Consider the following 21,199-nt stretch of genomic DNA (forward strand, 5'->3'; position numbering starts at 1 on the left):
GGCCATCGAGGTGTGGACAAGCGTGCAGAGACTCAGGGACCCAAGCTCAGGAGCGGCCCCCGCTCAGTGTCCTAGGCCATCGAGGTGTGGACAAGCGTGCAGAGACTCAGGGACAAGGAGGCGCCTGCGCCCGGCCCTCCCACGGGTCTGGGAACCAGCAGGCACGCGCACAGGCCCACTCCCCCCCCCCCGCTCTGCCCCTCACACTGTCCACCGGGAACGCAGGGCAGGGGACATCCGCACGGCAAATCCCACGGAATTTACAAACAGCGCAACGTCTACGCCCCACGAGGCTCAAAGACGCTAACAACGGGCTATGAGGCCCGGGACCCTCTGCCTTCTGCTTCTGTCCTTCACGACTGCAAAGTTTCGGCGCAAACAAGAAACACAGGCTGTGTTTACAGACCCACAAAAATCAGTGAGGCTTCTATTCATTCAGGAAAATACAAAACCCGGGCGAGTCCAGGAAGTTATGCCAACTCAGAGACCCCGAGGCTCTGAAGGTCAGCACTGACGTGCAAGAAGGCAAACAGCCTCTCACCACGGCCGCAGGGAGAGAGTGGCCGCCAGACGCGGAGGGAGAGCGCGCCGCAGATCCGCCACCATGCCGGCTGCCATGGTGGCCAGGCGTGAAACCCACGCGGGGGGACGCGGCCCGGGGAATCCATGTCGGAGTCACTCGTTTGGTTCCTTGACACAAATCTATCTACTTAGAAAGGAGTATGGAAATTAGGTCCTCCACCCCGGGGGTCCCGACATTCTGAAGGAAGGACACTCAGAGGGGCACCCACTGACCGCTGTTTCGGAGTCGCTCGGAGACTGAGACGTGGCAAGGAGCAGGGGTGTGCCCCGACAGACGAGGGGCAGGGGTGCCTGGACTCACAAGGGGCAGGGGTGCCCCTGGACACATGGGGGGCAGGCGCGCCCCCGGACTCATGAGGGGCAGGGTCGCGCCTGGATCCAGCCTGACTCCCCTTCACCTCCCCTACGACACCCAGCCCCCCTCAATACCTACAGAATAAAGCACAAGCCTTATGTGGTGCAGGCTGCTCCGCACCCCACATGCCACCGTCCTCTGTCCATCCCCCCCAGCCTCGGGTCTGACTGCATCCATGCCCCTGGGCATCCCCAGTCCTCACCCACGTGGTGCCCCCAACCTGACAGCCCCTCCCTCCTCAGGTCGGCTCCTGTACCTCCTTCAGGTGTCAGGAGCCCGCCTCCCAACCCCGTTCGCCTCCCCCTGATCTGCCGAGGGGCCCTTCTGTTAGGGGCTGGTGATCAGTACGCTCTGCAGTCACATGACTGCTCGCTCCAGGCCTTCCTCAAGTCAAAGACCCCTGTTCTTGGGACACCCTGTCCCCGGCGTCCCCCCTAGGCACACAGTAGACAGCAAAGACATACTTAGTGAATACCCAGTACACTCCCTCCTGGCCGGCTGAGGTGGCTCTTTCACTCTGTGCCCTCAAACGCCCGGGGCCCTGGGGCTCCGTCCACCCAACCTGCTCTCCCCGGTCAGTGCCAGTCACCCCCTTCTCCACAGCAGCCCTGCCTCGCCCCTCAGCACCAGGGTCAGTGAGGTCCAGGGTGCGCCGTCGATGGCCTGGCCCTCCTCTGTCACGGAGCGTCCCGGCTCCTACTGCAGAGCTGGGTGAGCTGGGGACAGGGGCCAGTCCTGACGGTGGTCACACACCGTGTGGGGGAGAAAGGGCGGGCAGACACAGGTGTCCCGGGGAGCCCACGTGGCTGTGCAAGATGCCCCTCGGATAAGCTCTGATATCGAAAACATGCACCGAAGCCCCAGAAAGGGGAGAAGACAGAAGAGGCAGAGTGTGCGCGGCGGGCGGCGGGGGCTGCTTTCATCCACTCGTTCGCTCCTCAGATATCGGAGTGTTTCCCGGGGGCCGGGTCCTTCCTCTCGTGGCGTTTATGTCCGATGAGGGCAATAACCAGAAACCGGAGCACGAGTAAACGAGGCCACTGTGGATCGGAGAAAGCCCAGGGAGGACCAGGATCCCCGGTGACGCAGTCCAGTGATCCAGGTACCAGGTCGCTTCCCAGGGAAGGTCTGACAGCACGGCCTCTGGGCTGGGACCCCAAGGACTGGACAGCCTTCCACCTGACCTTGCGGGCAGAGCCCCAGGTCTGAGGCCGCGCCTGGACCCACTCGGTGGTGGGCAGGACCGACGTTCTTATTGCTCCTTCCCGTGTCCCTCACACCTACTGTCCCAAACCTCCCCGCTTTCTGATTTGTTTACTCAGTTTCCAGACCAAGGACTCATAACTGAACAGAAAACAGTCTTTAGAATGCAAGCGGGGGGGGGGGGGCACGGCGGGATGGATGCTGAGGCCAGGGCGGGACTGAAGGCCGGGGCGGCGGGGACAGGGAGGAGGAGCTGTGACCGCCGGAGGGCCGGGCTCACCCGAGGCTGGGGCTGAGGCTGAGGGAAACCACTGCTCAGTGACGTGAGCCTCGGGATAAATGGAACCTGGAGTCCAGGACCCCTCTGCCCGCTGGGACAGATCAGCCTGTGGCTTCTGGAGGCTTCGCCCACATTCAGATCCACCTACTCTTAAGATGGTGACGGATCCGGCCCAGGACCCACTCGAGGGAGACCCCTTGCCAGGTCAGCTCTGCCGGGGGCGGGACGGATCCCCCATCGCTCCCACAAACGAACCCAGGGACGGCCCCCCAAACCTTTGCTGTCAGAGGAGGCCCCACCCGCCCACCGCGTAAGTCTGAGGAGACCTGAAATGAAGGAACGGGATAAACCAGCCGCCTCCTCAGTCCTCATTTTCCCGCAGCTGGGAGGGGCCACTCTGGCTGTCATTTTTCACCCCTGCCCTTTCGAGGGGAGTGATTTTTTGGCTGCAGTGAAGGAACAATCGGCGCTGTTGATGCACCATGAAAGCACCTGATTCTAGAACCCTCGGTGAATCCCAGCTTGAGGCCCCACTAGAGGGACATATGCCCCTGCCCGGTGCCCGAGGTCCAAGGAGGGGAGAGGGGTGAGGGCTTGGCGCGGCTCCAGGAGGATTCCAGGCCGGGCCAGCGAGGGGGTAGACGGCCTGAAGGGGGGGCGTCCCAGCGCCGTGATGGCTCAGGCCCCACGGGACGTCTCCTCTGCTGTCTCGGGCCCTTCCCAACCACAGGATCCCACGTCCTCCCCACCGAGGCTGCCGTCACCAGCCCCCAACCTCCTGGAGGCCAAGATCGACACCTCCAGTTCCCTCCCTCCTGGACAATGTTCGGTTCCCCTCTGCTGCACGCGCCTGGCATTTTCTATTGCTGCGACCGCTGTCCAGCAGCAACGCCCGCTCCCCGCCGCAGGGGCTGTGCCCTGGGGACTGTGTACCTCCCGCTCCCGAGGGCCGTGTGCACCACGGGCAGACCTCGGTGGCACACCGGTGCCAACACCCACGACCGGCTCGGCCATCCCCGAGGCCCTCACGGGCACGACAGGTGCCAGGTGGGGGAGCGAGGAGGCTGTGCAGAGCCTGGTGTGGCACAGTGGGAACGCCAAGGCCAAGTCACAGGGGTCTGCAGAGGGACAGGCGCAGTGACGTGTCCTCCTGGGAAGACGGGGGAGGCAGTGAAGCCGGCTTCCCCCGTAGAGAGAATGTCACACACAGATTCGAGGCGGATGCCAAGAGGACAGGATCAAGTTCCTCCAAGTTGGCAACTCCAAGACAGGCCACCGGACACAAAGGCACTGTTGGGGGGGCGGGTGGCAGAACCCGGGCCGAGGAGGCCGCGCAAGGCCCAGTGAATGTGTCCCCCTCAGCCGGTGGCCCGGGCGTAGCCGGCAGTGTGACACCAGCCCCCCGCCTTCCACTTCTCAGATCGCAATTCCCAGAGGCCGTCCTCGGTCCCTACTCACACACACACACACACACCCACACGCGCACGTGCGTGAGACAGAGGAAGCAGTGTGCAAGCCTCTAGGAGAGGAAAACTCAATAAAGTCAGGCCTCGGGGCGGCAGTTCTGAAAACTTCAGAGTCACAGATCCTGCTGCGAATGTGATGGCACACGGTCTTCTCCCACAAGATCAGAACAGAGGGGGCTGGAGGGTGAGCCTCCCCGTGCCCCCACACCCACCGGGCACTCAGGAGACCCACCTGAGACCCCCAAGGGGCTGGCAACCCCAGCGGGAAGCCACCTGATCGGGGCCTCCACGGTGGGTCTTGAGCTGTCTGGGAGGGGGGTCCCTACATAAGCGCCCATCCCCAGGTGCGCGTGCACGTCTCTCCAGACGCTGGCGCAGCGACTCACGGAGCCCACGCCCGGGCGGGCAGGGAACAGGCGGCAGGACTGGACGTGGCCCCCCAGCCCCTCCCCGCCCCCGCCGGGCACTTACCATCATGAGCTCCTTCTGGAAGGATTTCCGCTCCTTGTTCTCGGTGTTGTTACAATCCTCCTTGAGCTTTTCCAGCACAGACGCCACCCGCTCGGGCTCGCTGTCCAGCTCCGCGCGGCAGAAAAAGGTGAGCGGCAGGTCGCCGTAGCCCAGGGCGGCGGCGAAGGAGCGCCAGCTGCTGATGTTCTCCATGAGCAGGGTCCTGACCGAGGCGTAGATGTAGGTGAGGAACTTGCAAGGCCGCAGGATCTGCTCCAGCAGCAGCGAGGTGCTCAGCTCGGGGCCCGCGAGGAGGCTGGGCCGCGCCCGGCCCACCACCAGCACGTTCTTGGCATGCACCAGGCCGACCTTGCCCTGGTGGTAGCCGATGTACCACTCCTTGGTCCACAGCTGCCCCTTGAGCCGGATCTTCTCCTCGCTGAGCAGCGCGATGCCGTCGCCCTTCTTGTACTCCAGCAGGTAGTGGTTCTTGCTCTGGCGCACCACCGTCTTGAGCAGCTTGCCGAACTTGAGGCTGGACACCGGACGGTCCTGGAACGTCGGGTATTTGGTGGTGGCGGCAAATGGGGACAAGATGATTTTCCCGACCTCGTTCTTCTTGAGGAAGCGTCTCTGCCCCGAGGGCTTGATGGCACTTTTCGGGGGCGGCTGGGGGGTCTGCACACAAAACTGGGTCAGGATGGCCTCCTGGTCGCCTTTGACCTGAACGCGCAGGGTGAAGTCGGACAGCTCGCGGGGGTCCTGGCAGGTGATGGGGAAGATGAGGCGGCTCACCTTGCCCAGCTTCATCTGGAACCCCCTCACCACCTTGGCCTGCTCGCTGGCCTTGACCTCGTAGTTGGTCATGTTGGAGAACACGCAGACGTGGAGATCCTGGGGCCTGGACAAGACGAACTGGTGCTTGCCCCAGAGCTGCAGGGCCACGGGGGCGGGGCTGGGGGCCTGGCGGGTGACCTCGCTGACCAGCAGCGTCTTTGGGGCACAGTCGTGCCCGAAAATGGTCACCACCGTCTTGAAGGAGGGGTGAATGTGTTTGGGGCCATAGAGCCCCACGGTGATCTTCTTGTGGATGAAGTCCCACACCGTGGAAGGGTAGAGGATGTTGGGGCCGTGGGCCACGATGGCCAGGTACATGCAGGGCTCCAGGTTGTCCAGCTGGACCTGGACCGTGTCCCCATAGGTATAGGTGAGCGGGATGGGGACATAAGGCCCTTCCTTCAAGTCACTCCTGAGGCACTGGAGACCCACTGTGCTTTTGCTGAAAATGTCATTTTTCACCTCGGCGGACACTTTCATCTCCACGATGATGAAGGTGTTCACCTCCAGGGTGCTCAGCTTCACCTCCAGCACCGGGCTGACGCTGCTGCACCTGTCGCTGTTGAGCTCCAGCGGGGGGTCCAGCAGGGCTTTCATGGAGATCTGCTGCGTCTCCCCGGGGGCCACGTGGCCCTCGGGCACGTGGATGCTGATGCCGGTGTCCGGCAGCTGCACGGCGCCCCCCGACCTGTCCAGCTTGCAGGCGATGCTGGTCTCCACCGCCTGCGTCTGGCCCCACCCGGGGCTCTGGCCCAGCAGGTCCAGATCGTGGCAGGACCGGGCCAGCTTCCGGTGGCTCAGCCAGGCGGCGCGGAAGTCCTCCCGGCTCTGGAACTGCTCCGGGGCCGGGGACTTGAGGCCCGTGAAGAAGCCCGAGGAGTCGGGGGCGTCCGACTTGGCCTGGAGGACCGACAGCTCCGACAGGCTGTAGGAGCGCTTGCTTCTGAAAAAGGGGTTGTCGCGCTTGCCCGCCGCCTCTGCCGGGTGGCGGCTCTCGGCCGGCAGCTCGTCAAAGATGTTGCCGACGCTGTTGGTGGTGGCGGAGCTGGACTCGGTGAAGGAAGACAGGCCCGTGTCAAAGAGGAGCAGATCCACGGTGCTCTTGGGGGCCAGCTGGTCGCAGCCGGGCACCCCCGGCGCGTTCCCGTTCAGAAACGGGTTTGTCTGGGCCCCGTTCCAGAAGGGGTTGTTACTGTAGGTCTTGCCCAGACCCTTGTCCTCTGTCCACCCCCCGAGCAGGTCTAGCTCCTTGGCCACCTCGTCTGGGCTGTCCGGAAGGCTGTCGATGACCCCGCTGTCGCTCAGGGTGGAGTTGCGGTAGTTCAGGGGCTGCACGTAGGAGGAGGGGATGTAGCCCATCTCCGTGGTGTTGTGCGCATACCACCACTCCCCGCCGGACGCGTCCAGGACGTAGAGGTGGTCGCCCTTGGAGAACTTGAGGGTGGTGAAGTTGGCCGGGTGGTAGTCCTTGATGGCGACCACTTCCTTAGCGTTCCCGAAAGGCGTGGGGCTGTCTCCTAGCAAGGCACTGGGAGAAGGCACTGCACGAAACACAAAGAAACAGGGGGTGAGGGCGAGGCCCGGGGGTGCCGCGGAGCACTGACCGGATCCGGGGAGGAGGGAGAGTGCTCCTGGCAAGGTGTGCCATGGGCAGGAACGAGCCCCAGGGACTGCGCCGTGACTGCCCAGCGCCAGCACCGCTGTCCCAGCCCACCCAGCACACAGGCCGGAGGGTCCACACGCCCCGTTCTCCCGGGATCGCTAAAACGCCATCTCATTTGTAAACATTTTTTAAGTTTTAAAGATTTTATTTATAAGTAATCTCTACACCCAGCATTGGGGCTCGAACTCACAGCCCAGCGATCAAGAATCACAGGCCACCCCCCGACAGAGCCAGCCGGAGCCCCTGATGCCTTCTGATTTTGGCCAGAGTTTTCTTTATGTAACTAACAGAGGAGTAGAGAGAGAAGCTGAATGTCACTGACTGAAAAGCTGTGATGCTCTGAGTGGGGTGTCCCATGGCCTGGAGAAGAGCCTCAGAAGCACCTCCCTGTGTTGGTGGGCCGGCGCCACGCCCACCTTCAGTACGGAACACGTGAAGGGGGGAAGGGCCCCTGACAAGTAGATGTGTCTCTCACATCTCCAAGATGAACCCATTCTTCATCAAGGACTTCCGAGGGGCGCCTGGGGGGCTCATTCAGTTAAGCGTCCGACCGGCTCAGGTCATGGTCTCACGGTTCGTGAGTTCGAGCCCCGGACTCTGGGCTGGCGGTGCAAAGCCTGCTTGGGGTTCTGTGTCTCTGCCCCTCCCCTGCTCATGCTCTCCGTCTCTCTCAAAATAAATCAACTTAAAATGAGACTTCTGAGGCCAGTGTCTTCTAGCTTCCTTTACACGATCATTCGAAACGACAGCCTGGAAAGGGGCTCTCAGCAGGCCTTGATAGCGAAAGGTGTATGTCCGCCGTCATTCACGTTACCTCCGAGCAAGCGTTTATGCCTGAAAGACCCCAACTCCTCCCACACAACTCAAGCTAATTCTGGGTTCGTGGCGTTCAACTCTGCGTGCCCCCGAAGCAGACAGCAATGGGGGCGGCGGGGGGCAGCTCAACGAGGGGTGTGCGTTTCGAAGAATACCGAATCATGAACTACCCAGGGTCCTCTCTTCCTCCCACACGCAGGAAGTATGTCTGGAGGACGAGGCAAGCTCTCTCTGAAAGAAAGAAGCCCCCCGGCTCCCACCTGCGCCTCGTTTCACAAGGTTTAGGGGATATTCTGGCTTCCTGTAAGAAACGATGTTCCGAAAGGACCGCATTTTTTTTTTTAGTGGAACTCTACCCCATCTTCTCTAATACGTGATTAAGTCAGTAAGGATTCTATTCTACCAAACTGGCCCTCCCGACAAACATCGTCTGCCGGTTTCCCTTTCCTTTGAAAAGAAATCATGGAAATGGAATTGTATTTCATTAGCCAGGTCTGAGGAAATAAAGCAGGAAGTTTCTGTTTGTTTCCATGAACCAAGTTAGAGAGAGAAGCATGGGAGAAAGCTCACCTGGGCCGTGAAGGCCATGGCCTCCCGCCCTCCATGGGGGGCTGGCGGGGAGCATCTGGCTCCGGGTTCACTGGGCACGGACTTCAGTCCAGGCCTCAGGAGCCCGAGAGTCTTTCTCAACAGGCTCTAGTGACGATAATGTTCTGATGACGTGCTTAGCACAACGGTGCTTAGCCGACGGGAAGGACACACAAACGGTTATGTTAAAGGAAACATCTCCGCCATCCCTTCTAGTTTTACTTTCTCCATAGCACTTATCATTAACCAGTATACTATGTATATATACATTTTAGGGGGTGCTGCATCGCCCATTGGGGCGGAAGCTCCCGTAGGGACTGTTTTGCTCACGGGGCATGGCTGGGAGAGAGCCTGTCACATAGCAGGTGTTCAACAAATGTTTGAGGAGTGAAGGCTCACCTTGTGTGCACACAACAGAGAGGCCACATTCCTGGCCAAGGTGTCAGCCAAAGGCAAAGCCAGAGCTCTCCTTGGCTGTGCCCTGCTATCAAATCACCCCAAAGAGGAATGCCTTAACAGTGAAGGCAGTGGAGTGAACAAACACAGCTGACTAGGAGAGAAGGGCTTTGAGGGAGAGGCAGGGGGACAGGTCGGGCTGGGGTCGGGGGACCATGGCAGACCTCTCTTGCTTTGTTTTCGAGCCACCGTCTCCTGTAACAGAAGCCACTTTTGTTTCCTTGACACATCTAATGAAAATGTCACATAAAAATTAAAACCAAATGAAAGTTAGAGAGCTTGCGAGCTATTAAAATCTTGTTAGAGTCGCTCAGAAGTTATATCCCTATTATGTCCCCCAGAACAATTCCCTCAGAGTCATATTTTTGAAATTAAAACCCAAAGCTATTAAGCAGGCTTTGTATACAGTCTAGGAAAACGTATCATGCAAATTATCACTTTGGTTTCACCAGACTGAAGAATAAAAATGGTCTCACTTAAGATTCCAAGCACACTCCTTAGCAGAGAAGCAGTGACATATTTCCGTCAAGGATCAGGCTCATCCAACGGGGACCAGCAATCCTTCCGTGGAAACGGACTGCGGTGTTAGCCCCTGACAGACGGGTCCCGCCATCAGTCACCTGTCACAGGGCACCGGGGACCCCCAGCAGGGCGCTTATCCGATCAAATGCAGGAGAAGCCCTGTCGAATCCCATCTTAATGAATTCTGGGAACACCGCTTAGATTCACAGCTATCCGTGATTTTAATGCAAAAAAAAAATCCTGTGTGTCAGGAAGTTCAGAGCACTGAATAACCCATTTCTGACCCATCCGCCTCAGTTTGGGAAATGAACTTGTGCAGGCGGAACACTACTCAGGGGGCAGAGGATTTCACGGCGGAACAGAGTCCCACCTCACAGCCCGGCTGCCCTGGGGATGCGGGCGCAGCCACCTGCTGCCCTTGGGGACAGGGTTCAGGGGCCCGTGCCTCAGCTGACCGGCCCCAGCTCACACCCCAGGAGGTCTTTCCCCCACAACTGCGGTGTTCTCTTAGGACCCTGATGCCTCCCAGATCGTTACCATAATTTTAAGAAATTCAGCTCCCTCCTTTTGAGAACCCAGTCCAAACCCCACAATTTACGCCCCCACTTTCCAACTTTAACCGTGATTAGCTGGGCTCTAAAGTAGGAGAACAGTGCCCATTGCCGGACGATGGTCCGTGATTTATAAAAATACCTGGCAGGTCGGCTACTGGCAATAAAACCTCCTGATTTCTTCTGCCAGTCCGTTCGTTTGAGGAACACTGAAAGCAGTGCTCAAGGCTCCCGGACTAACGCACAGACAGGAAGAAACTGAGGATAAAGTGAAGGGAGAAGGGATTGGGAAGAGGCCAACGGGGGACATACGGTTTATATGACATCAGGGAAGAGGGCCCCATGTTACCCGGGAGACAGCAGTTTGGTCAAGAACGATTCATTAAGCACTGACTTTGTGCCGAGCTAAAGATACAACGGCACAGACCAGCTCCCACTGGTCATCCTGCATTCTGGACGGCCCACGGGGTAACTTGAACATGCAGTAAACGCCGCAGGGAAGTCACATAACGATGGATGATTCGGATGCATCTCATGGCGCCAGGTAGTGTCTAGTATGGTCAAGATGGACTTCCAGGAAGGAAATGACCCACCGGTATCCCTCTCGCCGACCGGGTTGCATGTGGCTGTTAGAGGAACCCAGACGCTCAGGGTGATTCACCCCGGGGCCACCTCTAAACCAGGGGTCAGCAAACAACGGCCTCTTTGCTGCTTTTGTAAATAAAGTTTTATCGGAACACAGCCATGTCCGTTGCTCACTCTCTCCTACGACTGCTCTCTCGGGCAGCGGCACAGCGGAATAATTGTGACGGGACCCTGAGGGCCTGTGAGGATTAAAGTAGTTCCTGTGTGACCCAGCTCCCTACCTCCATGTCATCAAAATGCAGCGAAAGGAGAAAACACAAGCTGTGTGAAGAAGTTTCATCACCAAGTGGGAATTCACAGCCTCCCAGCACACCAAAACCCAAACCCAAACAGAACAGACTCGTTCCAGGGTTGAGTCTGCCGTCCTGAAGTTGAGGGAGCTAACACTTTGCGTCTGAACGGACACTTGCCAGCCTAGAAGTCGGGGGAGTCCTAGGGACTCAGGGCACGGGCACATCTGCCCCCTCGGCCATAGTTCTGTCCCCGGGAGCTCACCTTTGACATCATTAAAACTCGTTTCGGAAAACCCTTCGGTCAGGTCGATGAGGGTCCCCTCGGACTTGCACCGAGGGAGGCCGCCGGCGTTGGCCGCTCGGATCCGCTGGGCTGCCATCGTGAGCTCCTCCGGGGCCGCTAACGTGTCATAGCTCCTCCTCCAGGGGTCCCGGCGCTCGCTGAGGGTCTCCTCAGGCACCCATGCTGCCCTGCGGGGTCAACTTGGCAACGTGCTTCTTCCTGAAAGTCGGGGAAGCAAAAAAAGAGGTTCCCTGAGCAAGTGAAACACAGGCTGAACAGGAATGTTGTGGAAGCGGCAATCCTCTTTCTTCCAGGGGCCACCAATAAAGACAGACCCAGAACATTCTTCCTGGCCCAGAAGAGCGAAGGGGGGCTCCCCTCGGAGTCCGTGTGCACCTATGCCCATCTCATCCGCTGAGCTGGGGCACGGGGCGGGGCCTGCTGTCCGCACCCTCTCTTCCCGGGGCACAAAGGGGTTGGTGAAGTTTGTTCTAGCATCTGGCCACCTGTTCACCACAAAGACGAGGACACACAGGATCTGGAGGACCCACACTGTCAGCTCTGGGGTTCAGGAAAGAGGGCACAAATCCGTGCGCCCAGACAATGGCTGGTCCCGTTAGAGGCAGCCCCAGCCATGACGCTGGACACCCGGGAAAGCTGCACTTAGCGCCCCCTGTGGCCCTGCCTTGAGGCGAGGGGGTCGGCAAGAATGTTCCTCGCCTGCCCCCCACCCCCCTAAAATCCTCCCTGGATCCCCAGCAAACGACGATCCTAAATAAGGTAACACGCTGCATTTCTGCACACAGGGCGATCTGCGTCACGTGTGCCGCTGAGCCTGGTGCTCGCACTCAGCCAGGGCCACCGAGCCGGCAGAGCAAGTTTCCGGGGACAGAGCGCCACTCCAAGGCCTGCTTCTTACCAGAAGGGGCACAAAGGCACCCGGGGGGCCCTGGAGACGCTGACATGACTAGCCAGGGATGACCCTCGCCAGCCCAGGACAGGCACAGCCAGGAGCCAGCGTCAAGGCAGCGAATACCCCACGCGCTTCCCCGGAGACGGGCGGGCGTGCCACAGCTGGCCGCACCTGCCGGGCACAGAGCGAACTGCACCCACTACCTCGCAGCTCGTGTGGCCCGGTCTCAGGACCCTGGTTCCCTGGCTGCGGCATTCAAGGACAGCCGAACTATGGCTTCTGGCCCAGGTGAGCGGCCTTCACTAATGAGAGGGACCCGGAGGGGGTCCTGCAGCGAGGGAGCGGGGGTGGGGGTGGGGTGACCTAGTCCTTCCGCCTCTCCCCTCCCCCAGCCCCCGGGGCCGAGCCCCGACCGTGCAGCAAACACACTCAGGTTTGCATCCACACTTGGCCGTCCGCAGGCACGTCTGGCGCTCAGTGCTAACTCCGGCAGCCTCCGTGTTTGCACCTGTCAAGCGGGGCAAAGAGCACTGTCCTGACTGGTTTGTGCGGAGACTAAATACGACAATGCGTGTAAGGCATTTGGAACAAGGAACAGGATGCCGGACTCGGCCTCGACAGCCCTGGTCCTGGCTCACGCTGCCCCGCTGGCAGAGGTCCCAGGGAGGACTTCTTCCCTTCCCAACCACCCGACACCACACTCCTCCGTGGAATGTTCTAGAGAGAAGGGGCAGCGGAGCGGGACGGAGCCTGCGGGCCCCAGGGTGCCAGCAAAGCCTGCCCCTGGAGCAGCCCTGCTTCAAGACGGAAGCGTGACGGTGACCTACGTCACGGAGAGGAGAGGAGGTGAAAATCCTTTGGTCCCCAAGACCCGTCTCACCTACTGCTGGGAAGAGAGAAAATGGGACTCGTGTATGGGGGCGCAGGGGGCTGGAGAGGACAGGCGGCGGGGAACAGGGGGGCTTTAGGGCAGTTCTGAGACCGTAACCTGAGCTTGTCGGGTGGACCCAAGATTCCAGGTCTGATGGCTGTCTCCTGGAAATGCAGCAGACAGACAGACACGGCCAGCAGAGACACAAAAAGCGTGTTAGCAGTGACATAAAGAGACCTGCAGTCCTTTTTAAAAACACAGACACCCTCACAGAGGGTGCCAGTCAAGGAACAGACAAGCCACTGACTGCACATTTGGACAAGCCCAGCACTCAGCGGCCAGAGCGAGGCGAGGCGCCGAGGTGGGGTTCCCAGGCCGCCCGCCGCAGCACGTGCTCCCCGAGCATCAATGCGCTCGTTCACGCTGCCCCTCCCCGCGACGAGGGGCATTTGTCCCGTGGCGCTCAATGCCCTGTGTAAAGCTCAGAATGGCAATTTTTCTGCAGGGACAATGTGAGACCATCCTTGGACATGTCCTGACACCCACCAGTACATTCAAGGCCACTGTAAACAGAGACAACAACCGTCGCCTGAGACATGTCATTTACGGCAAGGAGGGCAGCCAGTCCTCGCTGGACAGGCCTGGCAGACTCTCTTCCGGGAACCTGGAACCTTCCCTGGCCAGACACCATCAGGGTGAGGGTACGCAGAGAAGCTCTGCATCTCCACCCACTCCAGAGCCACCACGGAGAGACCGCTAGAGTCACTGGCCCAGGGGCGGGTGATGCTCCAGGGGAGGTGTTGGTCCAGGGGGAGGTGATAGTCCAGGGGGAGATGATACTCCAGGGGAGGGTGTTGGTCCAGGGGGAGGTGATAGTCCAGGGGGAGGTGATAGTCCAGGGGGGAGGGTGTTGGTCCAGGGGGAGGTGATGGTCCCGGGGGAGGTGATGTTCCCAGGAGCAGCACCGACAAAACGCTTGGTGTGCCCCCTAGCCTTGCCCACCACATCTTTCCAAGCCCCGAGTGCACCAAGTCTGTGCTGCCAGCAGCTGTGGGATCCCAGGATTCCCCCCGCTGTCCCCTTACAGAAGTGCCCTTTTTGCTCAAGGCTGTCCTTCGACATCAGGTCACTGCCCAGCTCAGCACTCCCTGGTGTCGCTTGCTGCTTTTCAATCCTTGAAGCCTCCCTGCCCTGGTTTGAGCCCCCCACGACCCGGTGTCCACCTGCCCTCCCGGGGCCGTCACTCCCCTGCGCCCCCGTGACTCACCTGCTGCCTCTCAAGTGTGCCCAGAGCTCCCTGGCTCCTGCTCTGAGCACACCCCCCTCCCCTGCGCCTCCAGGCAAACGGCCCGCCTCACCCCTCCTGTCCCACCCTCCTCCCCACAGGCCTGCAAGCCTCTGCGGTGACTCAGGTGCTGGCCTCAGATCTGCAGCCACCGTCCCAGAGCTCCCCCCTCAAGTCTCCGGAGCTCAGGGACCTGCTCCTGGAACCGTCCCTGCTTCGGTCAGAAAAGTCCGCTGGGGGAAAGGACACAGCGCTCTGACTGCGTTACTGGGAGTTCGTTACTGTTTCACCGTACACGACACCACTGTCACGCGTCACTGTATTTACTAGACTTTATGCTATTTTCCCCGTGTATTTTCTACCATCTCCCCATTTTATTGTTTTTAAATTATTTACAATTTTATTTTTACTATTTTCCTATTTATGTACATCCCTTAACGTGCCTGCAGGCAAAGAAACAAACATAAACTGCTTGGAAGATAGTATTAGGAAACGTTCATCACCCGCCTTCCCAGAGAGGGATGGGAAATGACGTGCGTGTGTCTCCCTCTGCCCAGGAAAAACTCTAAGGAGCCACAGAGTCCAATGCCCGAGAGGCTGAGAGGGGACACGGCCGGGTTCCTGCTCAGCTGACAGGAGACCCCCATCCCCGCTCACCGAGGGCCCCCTCAGAACTGAACCTCCCAGGCCCCATCCAGCTTCACCAGCTCAGCCATGGCCGGACGGCACGTTCACCAGCCAAAGGGCTCCGTCTCCCTCCCTCCGGCCCCAGCAGCCATCCCCCACTCTGAGGAGGGAGTGTGAGTATGCCCCCTTTCACACACACCGCGTCTGGGACACAACCTCCACCTGAGCCTCCCATTTACAGGGATCAGCATCTCTCCCCCAGGTCCAGTGCGTCCAGCTCTGCCCTTGGGGAGCCTACCCCTCGGTCAGCACTCCGAATGTTTTTAGAAGTCAGGACTCTGATCCAAACCCTGCAAGAGCTTACAGGGCCCTCAAGGTCCCATATCATGGGTCCTCGCTAGCTCTGTGGACCCTTTTCCAGAAGTTCTTTCTCTCTCCCCAACCTCAGGGCCTTTGCACCTGCTGTTCTCTCACCCAGGAGGCCCAAGCCTAGATATTCACCAGCCTTGATCCCTCCCTTCACTCAGCTCCCTGCTCAAATGTCACCAAATCGGCAGGGACAGGTGCCTGTGACAGCAACATCCTAACCCCACCTTCTCTCCCTACTTTCCTTACGGACACGACAAATCATATGCTGTCTGTCTCCAGCCCCATTTCTCCCGGAGGATGCTAGCTCTAGGAGGCCACAGGACTCGCCGGGCGTCCGTTCCCCGTCTGTTTGCGGGACCGGCACTGAGCACGAATGAATGAATCCCATTTGAATAAAGACAAAGGCTTCAGAGATCATTTTGACAGGTATCCCTGGGATAATGTTTCAAGAGTCAAAATCCCCCATGAATGTCTAGTGTCCCCTAGATGGGCACGTGACTTGATTAGACAAAGCAGGTGGAATCTAGGAACCCTAGCCTCTTCTGGAGATCTATGTGACACGTTCCTGATCGCTGATGGGTTACCCGGATGGGCCCCTCCGATGTGCCTGGACGGCCTCACCTACAAGTCTGGCCACCCTCCCTCCACTAGGGTCTCGGTCAGTTCTCCAGGACAGCCTGCGCGCCCTTGCCCGAGACGGCTGGCAGAGGACCTCAGGACGTCTCGGAAGGGGTGGGGGTGCGAGGGCAGCCTCTCCATCCCCCCGCCTCCCCAGGCCACGCCTGGACTCGGGACGCCACCCTCCACCCCCCTTGGTAGAAGTAGGTCTGGGAAGACAGGAAGGGGCATTAAAGCTTGCTTGTGTCTGACTCATAACTAATGAGTTTTTCTTTTCTTTAGTATAAAGGCTGATTCATCTGCCGAGAAAAGAGCCTGCTCCTCGCTCCTCCCCAGGAACCAGGAGGCCGGCCTCCCAACAGACAACATCGCTGTACGGGCGCAGAACGATTCACAGATTCCCGAGGCAAACCTGGGAACCTGTGTCCAGCCAACCACCCCCCGGGCCGACCAGCCCGGGAATGAGAATACACGTGTGGGGGCCTCTCTGCCGACCCCCCACCCCAGGAACATTTCAAAACAAAGCAACCAAATCCCAGAGAATGCGAGCGTCTGCAGGGTCCCTGAGTCAGGACCCCAGGCTGTGCGGTGACACGCGGGGCGGGGGGGCCTGAAGGTGGGGGCACCAGACCCCACCTGCAGGAGAAACTCCCCAGTGAGTTCTGTTCGTGCCTCGTTGGAGATGACTCATCCCCACATTTGACTTTAATTTCTGGAGTAAGACTACCGTGTTGGTTGCATCAGCTTTCCTCCGGGTTACAAAGAAAGCAGGAGTTTCAATCCGAGCTCAGTGATTTCAGTCCCCGCCCACCTGGCTCACTCCCCAAACAGCAGCGAGGACCAGGGAGAGCGAAGATAATTCGAAGGTCCCCTCCCCGGCAGACCATCCAGCCCAGAGCCCGACACCGCGGGGCCTGGGGCCCACGGGCCAGCTGTGGGGCAGCCTGTGGGGCCTTCGGGGGCCGTAGGGGACACCCGATTCCCAGGATTCCCAGGCAGGCACCGCGAGGACACTGTAAGGCAGAGCTGGCAGGGACCCAGCGAGGCCTGCATGCCTGCCGCCGGGGTCACCTGCTCCCCCTGCAGCACACAGCCTGCAGACGGCTCTCTGCGTCCTGACAGGTCCTGACCTTCTGACCCAACCTGTCTGGGCAATGACCCAAGTGGAAAACCAACACGTGACTGGTGTCCCCTTTCCAGGCTCGCTCTCTGTTGGCAGGGACGGCCCGGACTCCGGTTACGAGAGGGGAGCAGCCGGCCCAGCGACACCAGAACCTTCTGCACCACCTCGAGCAGGATGCTTCGGGAGTCCCCTCTCCAGAGCGCTGCCTCCTTCTGGGGGTGCAGAGACCGTGGGCCCACGGAGGGCACCCCGGAGAGTGAGTCCCTGACCAGGGTCTGCAGTGAGCTGCGCTGTGCTCCGCACCGAGTTTGGTTCTGGGCAGCGGCAGCGGGGGCCGCTTGGAGCCCCCAGCAGGCCGTCTGTGAGGACCATGCACCAGAAACGTGGGCCCATCTCCTGGGCAGGGGGCCCTCGCGGCCTGTGTGAAGACCCCGAGGGCCGGCGTCTAGGAAGGGAAGGTGAGAGCAGACGTGTTTGGGGAGCCCAGGCCCGGGACACCCCTGGGAGGCTAAAGCTTGGAGAAGAGGAGGTTGTGTGCTCCAGACGCCGGGCTGGGAGGGTGCGCACACGAAAGCCCAAGAACCACTCCCGTGGGGCCCTCAGGTTGCGGGGTGCTCACACGCGTCCCCACTTCTCACTCCATGTTTCTGTTGTCCAAGGAGCGAGGGCCGGGCGAGCCAGCGGCGGCTCCAAGGAGGACGCCCTGGGTCTGGGCCATCACGGGGCTGGGGCTCCGCGGCCCGGCCTCTCCCTGCCCGGCCTCCTCCGGCCAGCGGCCTGCGCCCAGTGTCCTTGGGTGAAAACCACAGTCCCAGGCTCCGGCCCGAGGTCTGCAGAAGACAGCCCAAACCCCGACTCGTCTTTGCAGGGCCTCCCATGCTCCCCCACCGTCCCCTCCCCATGCCCCCGACCATCCCCTCCCCCATGCCCCCCACAGTCCCCTCCCCATGCCCCCCACCATCCCCTCCCCACACCCCACACTGCCCCCTCCCATGCCTCCCCACCGTCCCCTCCCCACGCCCCCCTACTGTCCACCTCTGCGTCAGGTCCCTTCCCATTTCCCGTACTCTCGTTTGCCTCCAAGACACCTCCTGAACTCGGCTGGGCGCCTACTTACTTCTCCCTTGAAACCTGCCGGTCTGAGAGGGACCCCCGGCCAGCAGGGCCTTTGCCAGTGGAATCCCATCTCTGTTCCCAGCTCTCCTGGGACTCACCATGGTCTCCTCTGGGCACCGACCACTCTGATCCTGAACATCACAGCTGTGATTACACACGTGACTGGGTTCCCGAACCACCACACTCATGGGCTTGCAAGCTGGGCACGCGGCGCCTCCGATTCCCCACGCTGAGCACTGAGTGCGGCCCAGGCTTCGCACGGTGCCACCTGGGGCGTGGGCACACCATCTCTGCCAACTGGTCCCGCAGCCCCGCAGCAGGCACCGAAGGCACAGGCCGGTGGAGGACCTGGCCCTCCCCTCCCCTGCTTATCATGCAGCTGGGACGGCGACACGTGTGGCGCGCCGAGAGGCAAACACGGAGGTTCCACCGAGTCCACAGGCGTCCTGGTTCCCTGTCACACCCTGCGCTACGTGACAGCGGCGCCTCGCATCGTCGCCTCCTCTGCTGCTGAAAACGGCTGGGCGTTCAGAGAACCCTCGCGGCGGGTCAAGGGCCCATCGAGCACGGGTTCAGGAAGTCTGGTCTGCTGTCTGCGGTCACACGGGGAGGCCAGGCCACCGTGTGACAGGGCAGGCGGCAGGCGGGCTGTGAGCGAGGGCCTTGTGATCCGCCCAGAGGAGAAACACTCAGCACCCCTGGTCCCCGGCCGGTGACCAGTAAGAAGGAGCGTGACAGTCCTGAACCGTAGCCATGGCGGCGAGAAGAGGGGTCCGCTCCTGGCCCGGGGCCGCTGGGCAGGGCACACTCCCGCCTGCCAGTCAGCAAAAGGCAAAACACCAGCAGCACTGAAAGGGGTTGGGAGATGTAAGTGCCAGTCATCGATTTCCTGTCTTCCTTAAAAACAAAATCAAATTAATACTTGTCTTTAGATCGACCCACTTTTTACAACAGGAGTTTCTCTAAGGAGGTTATTTCAAAGGCAGCTTTCTACTGCTTTACAGAGGAAGCTGGTCAACTCTCAGAACACAAATCCCTTCGAGACGCTGATCACTTGTCCAGTACGCAGTACCTTGGGCCTTCTCGAGGGGACACGACCACCGGGCCGGGCCACTCACTTCACAGAAGAGGGAATGAGGGGATGGAGGCTTACTTTTTCACGGAGACAGACCCAGATTCAAACGCCGGATTCGGACCAGGAGGAGACGGAGGCGTCCTGACCTCTCATTAATGAACGCGCGTGCCGTGTCTGAGGCTCAAGTTCAGGACCGGAGTCTAACCCCCTGGAGCCGTGGCAGGCGCTGCAGAGACCAGCAGAGCCATGCGGAAGGGACACAGTGGTCGCAAAACCCCGCAGGCAGAGAGTGGGACCCAGCCCCCGAGACGGCACAGGGAAAACCAGCCGCAAACGGGAGCGGAAGCCCGACGTATTGGGCCACAGCCTTCCTCCCAGCCTTTCTGGTCCCGCGAACCCAGCGGCACAGGCTGCCTGATGGGGCGGAGCAGGAGAAGGGACCCTCGACAGAGATCTTCGAGAATGGGCTGGCCGGCTTGACCTGGCCTGTGGGCAGGGCCTGCTCCGGGTGCTGCACAGAGGACACCCTGACCCCGCTCCTCCCGGAGGGAGCAGCCTTCTGCTGCTGTAACTGGCCCGGTGGTGGTGACCATCTTTATAACTCATCGGGATCACCCTCTCCGGACGACTGTCTAGCAAGCGAATGACGTGCTGCCAAACACCTTCCTGGAAACTGCGGCGAGCCAGACCTCAGTCGCCCCGGCTGCTCCCGCCCCTCCTCTGCAAAAGGCCTTGCAAACATGCCAAGTGGGGAAAGGGACACCAGCGTGTAAATTCAAGTCCCTTTGACCAGGACGGTCAGAAATTTTCAAATATCTACTACTTCCGGTTTCCTGTGTTTTAAAAAAAAAATCGTAGGGATTTTCTTTTAGTATATTTAGGTTTATTTATTTATTTTGGGAGAGGAGGGCCAGGAAAGGGAGACACAGAATCCCAAGCAGGCTTCAAGCTGTAGGCACAGAGCCCGATTTGGGGCTCGATCCCAGGAACCGTGTGATCATGACGGGGGCCGAAATCAAGAGCCGGGCGGGCGCCTTAACCGGCTGAGCCCCCCCAAGGCCCCCTTGTTTCCTGTGTTACGACACTATTTTGACTCCTTTGCTCAATTACAGCCTAAAATTTCACCCTATCCATTGCAGAGGTCTGCTGCTTTGCAGGTGCACAAATCCATTTCCTGACTTGATAACGTCTCAATTACGCAGCCGAGTATCAATCTTTCCTGCGTGATTTCGCCTTGAAACCCAGAAAGGCCTACCTTAATGAAAACCCTGATCAACATTCACAGCTACTTTCCTTTGTTTAAAAAAATGATTTGTAGACTGACATTAATGTACAAGAAATTTATTTTGCCGCTCGGTGAGGAACTTCACAAAATTCATTACCAAACGGCCAAGCAATGCCTCCCATGTCGGTCCCTGAACAATCCGACCCCGCTGACTGATGTGACTTCATCTCGGTGCACTCTGAATGTGTGCAGACACCAGCGCCCAAGTCCGGTCTGTTCTGAGCCATCGGCCCGCAGATGTTTGTAACAACACCCATCAGCCTTTATTTACTACGGCAGTTTGGCCACGTTTGCCTACCTTCTATTTCAAAGCCTCTTATCAGCGATTTTTACCTACGTTTCCTTCCAAACGAACCTTAAAATAATCTGGTAAAATGTCTCCCCACCTCCTCCTTCCCTCACAAAAGTAGCCCCACTGGGACTTTGCTGGCAGGGCCTTGGTAAGAATGGGTCTCGTTATAGACTTTATTATTCTCTTCTAGGAACGTGGTGGGTCTCGTTATTTAAAGATGAGTCCAGGGCAGCGTAGAGCAAAGACCGGCAAACTGTCTCTTGTAAAGGAACTAAGAATACACTACACCCTAGGGACCACACACTCTTCGTCACGAACGCAGGCAGTCCTCCTCCCAAGTGTGTCCATCTGACCCTCCCGTTACCTGCTCTGCTCATGAACGGGCAACTTTGACTTAACAACACTTCGAGGGGCGCCTGGGTGGCTCAGTAGGTTGAGGGTCCGACTTCGGCTCTGGTCACAATCTCGAGGTTGGTGAGTTTAAGCCCCGTGTGGGGCTCTGTGCTGACAGCTCAGAGCCTGGAGCCTGCTTCAGATTCTGTGTCTCCCTCTCTCTCTGCCCCTCCCCTGCTCCTGCCCTGTCTCTGTCTCTGTCTCAAAAATAAACAAACATTAAAAAAAAAAACAAACACTTTGGCCTTGAGAAGATCCATGTGTGTCCTAAGAGACACGTGGGTCCCTGCTCTGCATGGGAC

The 21,199-nt window shown here is 59.5% G+C and overlaps 1 protein-coding gene across 1 annotated transcript in view; it reads right to left on the bottom strand.

Annotated features, from left to right (window-relative positions):
* Positions 1 to 21,199, bottom strand: part of SH3BP4 (SH3 domain binding protein 4) — a 41,150-nt gene that overhangs the window by 7,108 nt on the left and 12,843 nt on the right. Inside the window, exons 2-3 of the mRNA XM_029933560.1 lie at positions 10,910 to 11,149; positions 4,358 to 6,714 (exon numbers count right to left, since the gene is read on the bottom strand). Of these exons, the coding sequence (XP_029789420.1) occupies positions 4,358 to 6,714; positions 10,910 to 11,027 (2,475 nt within the window). The 5' untranslated portion in view covers positions 11,028 to 11,149. The remainder of the gene's footprint in view (positions 1 to 4,357; positions 6,715 to 10,909; positions 11,150 to 21,199) is intronic.

Source organism: Suricata suricatta, chromosome 3 (genome assembly GCF_006229205.1).
Source record: "Suricata suricatta isolate VVHF042 chromosome 3, meerkat_22Aug2017_6uvM2_HiC, whole genome shotgun sequence".
Lineage (NCBI taxonomy): Eukaryota > Metazoa > Chordata > Mammalia > Carnivora > Herpestidae > Suricata > Suricata suricatta.